The sequence below is a fragment of the Bombus vosnesenskii genome, unplaced genomic scaffold, assembly GCF_011952255.1.
Source record: "Bombus vosnesenskii isolate JDL3184/JDL3185 unplaced genomic scaffold, Bvos_JDL3184-5_v1.1 scf7180000015241, whole genome shotgun sequence".
In the NCBI taxonomy this organism is placed as follows: domain Eukaryota; kingdom Metazoa; phylum Arthropoda; class Insecta; order Hymenoptera; family Apidae; genus Bombus; species Bombus vosnesenskii.
Window position 1 is genome coordinate 41,147 of NW_022883898.1, and position 6,936 is coordinate 48,082.

Here is a 6,936-nt window from a genome sequence, read left to right on the forward strand (position 1 = left end):
AAAACGTGGTAACGTTACATCCTTAGGTTCCGCACTCGGTCTTTACTCCCTTGGCTGAATTATCCGGTCCATGATTTTCATGAGTTGTTCCAAGGTGACACATGGGCTTGATCCCACTTCTGATGTCGGGTTATCATTAGGATTTAAGGCGCGTAATGATTCTTCGTTTGAATTAGCCATTGTTTTACGAAACAGAGAATATATTTACGCGAATAAACAAGATTTTACAAAATATTATGAATAATAAGTTTAATAAATGATAAGATTAACAAACGACAAGTTTAACTAATAATTAGATTAAAGAATAATAAGTTTAACGAACAATAAGAGGAACGAATAATATGTCTTACGAATAATAAATTTAACGAATAATGAGATTAACGATTGATAGGTTTTACAAATAATGAATTTAATTAACGCTATTAACAATGTTCCGGGGTTCAAACGAATCCACGGTCAACGGGATAACACTTTACTATGCGTAGAATGATTTTAAACACAAAAATACGATTGCTGAGACACTCGGTAAATTGCTCAATGTATCACTTTCCAAGGCGATCACACGAATGAATATCTCTGATGAAAATCTTTTTCGCTATACGACTGCATTTGTTTGTTATATGCTCGCTGGAGACATCGAGAAGGTTCCAATCGATGTTGCTAGGCAATTTCTGTTTAATTTAGTAGTAGTAGTAGTAGTAGTAGTAGTAGTAGTAGTAGTAATAATAATAATAATAATAATAATAATAAAAAATTTTTTTAAATAGTCCTTAGACTATTTCTGGTGGCAGCAACTACCGTATTAATCAGAAATCTAAATCTATATTTCATACGCAATCATATCATTTCAATATTTCCCTTCCGATTAAACTCAATTCAAACAGAAAATAAATTCAATAAAATTAAAATTTAAAATTTGATCGATTTAAACAAATAAATAAGTAACAGTAGGTCTCGCTCAAGGATGAGCAATCTGCTAACGATGGGAAGAGGAAAACGAAAAACCATAGATGTTCTCTGCGTTGAAAACACCGTAATCACTGGTTGATACAGTGAACGATTGTAAACGAAATAGATCGAAATTTGATAAAGTTGTTTTATTCCAGACAATTTATTAAATCTTGGCCAAGAACGCTTATTTCAATTTTATATCGTGAATTCAAGACATTCGGATGAAATCTACGTAAATTGTGTGCTAGATAGTTTTATCTGTCAACTATAGCTGCCGACGGGTCTTTTTGTTCAGAGACAACTTTGTTCGACTGCAAGTTAAAAGAGAAGAGGATATACAATTTCAAATTTCCTACCTTGATTAGATGTAAAGTCGATCGGCGGTATGTATGGCTTGGTGATGTGGAATTTTGACAATTAACTTTGATTCCGCAGATGAAGTGACAATACGAATGCTTAATTCGAATGATGATTTTTTGAAATCATTTTTAATATTCGATTTCGACGGACAGAGTGACGATGTGAACGATTTGAATTTTGGATGAAGACTCTCGAAACTATTTAACTTTTCTAATATTCGATTTCGACGGATAGAGTGACGATGTGAATGGTCTGAATGTTGAATAAGGACTCTTCTACTCTATGTTATTCCCGCTTATTTATAATATCCTAATTGTCACGTGATGGATCATCTCTATGGGAATCACAGCATTGCTATGTGGCAAATTAGGAATTTTGTAACTGTCTACTTTCGCGGATTGTGCTGAAGTTTCGTCTTCTTGATTATCTTATTTACGCTATTTCTAATTTCTCATATCCTTGAGACGCGTAGATGCTGCTGAAGTTTCGTCTTCTTAATTTCTCGTATTTCGTTGGGTATTAGGGACATGCGAGGTGCCTGATAAAATGTAGGTATCGTAGCAGCTCGTATTTTGCTAATGTTGCGTCTGCGATGTTTCCCAGAACTTCCTTACTGATGCCAGTGGAATGTGGCAGGCGCGTGCCAACTTGTCTTTGCTGAAATTACATCTGCGATGTATCTGGTAACTTCCTTGCTGATGCTAGTGAATCGTTCAAGGCGCGTGGCAACTTAGTATTTGCCGAGTCTTTCTATGGGTTATTTCCTGTTTCTTTAGTATTTTTAATATATTATTTCATGGTTTGTTTCTCACGGCTGGTTTCTATTAATTTCTAATATTCTTGCGTTACGTTGTATTGATCATTATTTATTCTTTCTTCGTTACGATCTTTCATTTTATTATCATTTATTAAATATTTATTCCTTCGTAGTATACAGTGACATTTTATTAATGTGAAATCTATTATTTATCCGTTAATTATTTGTGACTTTATTTTAATAGTTGACGTATAATTGCAGTGGGAATAATATTATTTTGCATTTATTTAATGTGCGTAATTATTGCATGTATTATTCCGATGCGCACGTGTAAGATCTATCATGACAGTCCAAGATGGCCGCTCGTGAACGTCTCCAGCAAAAGTGTAGTGACGCGTCCTTAATTTGTTTAATACCGAAACAATTATTCGTCCGTCGCTCATTGTTACGACTGTTCGTGGAGAGACGCGGTCGCGAGGAAAACGCGTCAACGAGAGACGTAAATTCTCGCTACGATTCAGTGAATCGACGCCGCGAAGTAGTCGCTCCCCTGTTTCGGTTAAGATAACAGAGGTGGTTAAATGAATATGACACAGTATAGTAAGTTATATTTCACCGTTTATTCCAACAACTTATAACGAAGGCAGTTACGCTGGTGCGTATGTACGAGATGAATGAGTGACTGATCTGCGGGTGTGTATAACCGGTTAAAGGATGTTGACCGTTCGAAGGATGTAAAATCAGTACTGTTCGGAGACGATGCTGTGGCGGAGGAAAGCTAAGGATGGGTGTGTCTAGCGCACGGGACCATCGGATATGTTGGTGACGATTTTGGTTAAGAGAGTGAGGGAAATAGGCTTCGTTGTTAATTGGTTAAACGAAGGGTCTTAACTGCCCTCGAGAGAAAGTGGGTAGTGGGAGGAAAGTTGCATCATACGTGAGAAAAATTAACTTTCCCTTGTCAAGCCGTGATAGACAATAGTCTTTAGAAATTCTTCGGAAACAGACGTTTGTTTGGTTTGAAGGACCTCTACTAGGAAATTTATGAAATTTATGGAAGGTATTTGAGACTATTGAGGGTACGCAGTGAGTATCCGAAGACATCTGGTTGCCATCTTGTCCGCGGTGTGTGGCCTGGGCTAGGTAGAGTGTTACGCGACGTAACACTCATCTTCCTCTATTTTAGCACAGTTAGAATTTTTAAATGACAATAGTATTGTTTGTGTAGTCATTATAATGTGTATATATACTATGTGTTATTTTAATATAATAACATGTGGATTGTGTTATTGTTAATTTTTATAATTTATCAATAGCACTGTTTTATTGGTGTGTTTTGAGTAGTTTATTTTTATAGACTGTTCGTTTAATTAATTTAATACTAATATGTGCATAGTGTGTTATTTTAATATAATAGCATGTGGCATGTGTTATTGTTAAATTTTATAATTTATCAATAGCACTGTTTTATTGCTGTGTTTTGAGTAATTTATTTTTATGGAGTGTTCGCTTAATTAATTTAATACTAATATGCGCATAGTGTGTTATTTTAATATAATAGCATGTGGATTGTGTTATTGTTAAATTTTATAATTTATCAATAGCACTGTTTTATTGTTGTGTTTCGAGTGGTTTATTTTTATAGAGTGTTCGCTTAATTAATTTGATAGTAATATGTGCATAGTTTGTTATTACCAGTTCTACTGCGTAACATAACCTTATTTCTCTACGCCAGAATTAATACAATTATGCTATATTAACTTAGTACAATATAATAATTTTTTATCTTAATCGCGTTTGTCGTTGATATTCAGTTAATCAGTTTTGATTAATTCATAACCTATTCCTATATTATTGGCTATTTTCTGTTTCTTTGTTATGAAGTTGTCGTTACCTTGTGCGTGTAATTTGCAGCCTTTACATAGAATTTAGGAGCTAATCTTATACATTGCTAGTTAAAATCTTTATTGTTTATAGGTTCTACAATTCTAATCCTTCAACGCTGAGTCTTTTACTTGGAACAGCTACATGGTGCGCGTTTGGTATCTTCTGGTTCTTCGTTACATGTCTAACACTTGTCAAGACTACTTCTACTTATCCTAGAATTGTAAGTATATATATAGATATATATAAAACATTATATTTTGTAAATATCTGTATAGTAAAATAGTCCGTCTACTATCTTCTTTGCTAAGACCGCTTCGTCAGCATCGAATTGTGTTGTTATAATGTCAGAATACTTCCTTGGTTTTCCAGTTTCTTGTTGCTGCCTTGACTGTTTCGATAGTATCTGGTTCAGTATTCCGTAACTATTCACTTAAGTTTGGTAGTAGGCTTCTTGTAACTGCGTCGGTTTTAATGTATATCTTCCGATGTGAGTAACGAGCTTCTTATTATTATCAATTTCTATTCCAAGATGGTTTACAACATTCTTCCCCTTTTTAGGTTATGATTGGTTACCTAGATATTTATTACCTTCGATACCTTCATACTGTCGTGTATTATGTTTTGCAAAGTTGGATCCATAGCCCATTCTCGTGGAGTTCCTGCGTGCACGCTTCCTTTAACGATGATTGGTTGCATACAAACCTCGTTAACTTATAAGGTACCTTCTCTTGTTTGCTAAGACCATTCCGTCGGTGTTGAATTGTTTGTTATAATGTCACTAATTCTCGACTTTCCAATTTTCTCACGTCTTCTTGATCATTCCACTAGTATCAACTTCGATTCTTCGTATTACATTTACTCCAATTTGGTAGTTGGTTTCTCATAACTGCGTTGACCCTTGTATAAACTTCTTCGATGTGAGTAGTAAATTATCGTTGTCACTCACTTAACCTATCTTAGTTATTTCTTAACTCTTCCTGCACTTATTAACTGATTTTATTTCTTCTTATTAAAGACCGCTATGTCAACGCTGAGTTGTTTCGTTATAATGTCATTAATTTTCTTGATTTTCTCGGTTTTATTTTCCATTAGCGAACTGTAAGTCTGTTGTCGAGCATCAATTATTGATGGTTATCGTGCTTCATTTAGTTTAATTGAAATATTATTGCAAGTCTTTAATAGTATTATTCTCTTCCATATATATTAAGGCAATTGAGGTTAGTTCATTCATTCGTTTCTGCTGACAGTCGTATACTATGTTCTACGGAGTGAGTCCACAACTTGTTTCTGCGAAATTCCTGCATGTACGATGATTAATTGTGCACTAGGTGCTTTTAACTTTCACTGCTTTTAATTATTTTATTGAATTAACATGTTGTGTATTTAAATGATGGTTAGAACGCACATGATAATTTTCCTTTTCCTTTTAGGTTTCTACTATCTGCATGATTCGATAAGCAGTGTCACACTTCCTTTGGTTTAGGCACAATATTGTTCTAAACATTTAGTAGTATTATGTTTTGCATCGAATCTATTAAAGTTAATTCCTACATTTGTTTCAGCTGGCTGCCGTAGATTATGTTCTACGGATATGGATACATAACCTGTTTTCGCATATACACTTCCTTCTACGATGAGTAATTGTTCACGAGGTACTTTTCACTTCCACTGTTTTGTAATTATTTTATTGAATAACACATTTTATATTTAAGTAATAGTTAGAACACGCTTAGTAATTTTCCTTTTTCCTTTTAGGTTACCACTATCTGCAGTATTCGACAAGCAGTGTTGTTCCATATACTACCGTACTCCGTTGTCTCTTGAAATCGTTCTTGTGGTCTGTTTCGATTGTGTTACTTGTTCGAGTGTATTGTTCGTGGAATCCCTTTTACTTTAATCTTGACGTTTCGTGTGTGGATTCTGACAATAGTGCCTGGTTTATTGAAGTGTGTTAATATGCCTAGGTGTTTTATATATTTTATATTTAGTTGTATATAAGATATATTTTGTTTATTGTGGTTTTGTATGTCCATATTTGCTGTATATTAAATTGCTTGATATTTCCTATCGTTCCATTCCTTTTTCCTTTCCTTTGAATTATTCATGAAGTTATTACGAGATTTGATTAAATTGTCGAATTGTACGATATCCTGATTGAATATAGTATTATGTCGAGATTTATTAATTAATTTGCGAGTCACTTTTGGTTAATTGGTTCTTCATAGTTTATCCTTAGTCGAATTATGAAATTATACGTTATGTTGTACTCTTTATATTTACTATTTCGTTAGAGTACCTATTTTTACTTTATTATTTCTTATTTGCCCTCGTATACTAATTCTCTATATATGACTACATTTAATTAAACTTTTATTTAGACAATTTCCATTTTCGTTGTATCGTGTGTTCGTTTTGGATAATCGAATTGCCGCTATTGTATATTGCAGTTTTTCGTTTTTCCGTTACGGCACGTGCGTAGCGCGGGACGTGACAAACGACGAAATTTGTTAAACGGGAAGGAAATGACAATTAGTTTTCGTCAAAATCGACAATATCATCTCGATTTGCAGGCTGTTTGGCTTGTTTCGTCACTGACACCTGCGTGCACTACATTTGGTGCATAAAATGGAGTGCAAAGAGCGAGGAAACGTGAAATATCTCAATCGGGATGGAAATAACGTTTAGATTTCGTCAAAGTCGACGATATCATCTCGATTTGCAGGATGTTGGGCTTGTTTCGACGGTGAAACGGGCGTGCATTACATTCGGCGCGTAAAATGGAGCGAAAAGAGCGCGTAAACGACGAAATTTGTGAAACTGGAAGGAAATGACGGTTAGTTTTTGTCAAAATCGACGAAATCATCGCGACTTGCGAGCTGTTTGGCTTGATTCGACACTGACGCTGGCGTGCACTACATTTGGCGCGTAAAATGGACGGAAATAGCGCTTAAAGGTCGAAATATCGCAATCGGGAAAGAAAT

At 34.6% G+C, this 6,936-nt stretch overlaps 1 protein-coding gene across 2 annotated transcripts; it reads left to right on the forward strand.

The window, feature by feature from the left end:
* The first annotated feature begins 2,386 nt into the window (after positions 1–2,386).
* On the forward strand, positions 2,387–6,020 carry LOC117241072. 2 transcript variants are annotated; one of them, XM_033507054.1, is made up of 6 exons: positions 2,387–2,433; positions 4,046–4,175; positions 4,325–4,442; positions 4,514–4,673; positions 5,518–5,630; positions 5,711–6,020. In XM_033507054.1, the coding sequence occupies exons 1-4, from the start codon at positions 2,411–2,413 to the stop codon at positions 4,594–4,596; spliced, it is 354 nt and encodes a 117-aa protein (XP_033362945.1). In that variant the 5' UTR covers positions 2,387–2,410; the 3' UTR covers positions 4,597–4,673; positions 5,518–5,630; positions 5,711–6,020. The 2 variants fall into 2 exon arrangements, with proteins under 2 accessions (XP_033362945.1, XP_033362944.1); XM_033507053.1 differs by having other exon boundaries at positions 5,518–5,607.
* The last annotated feature ends 916 nt before the right edge of the window (positions 6,021–6,936 follow it).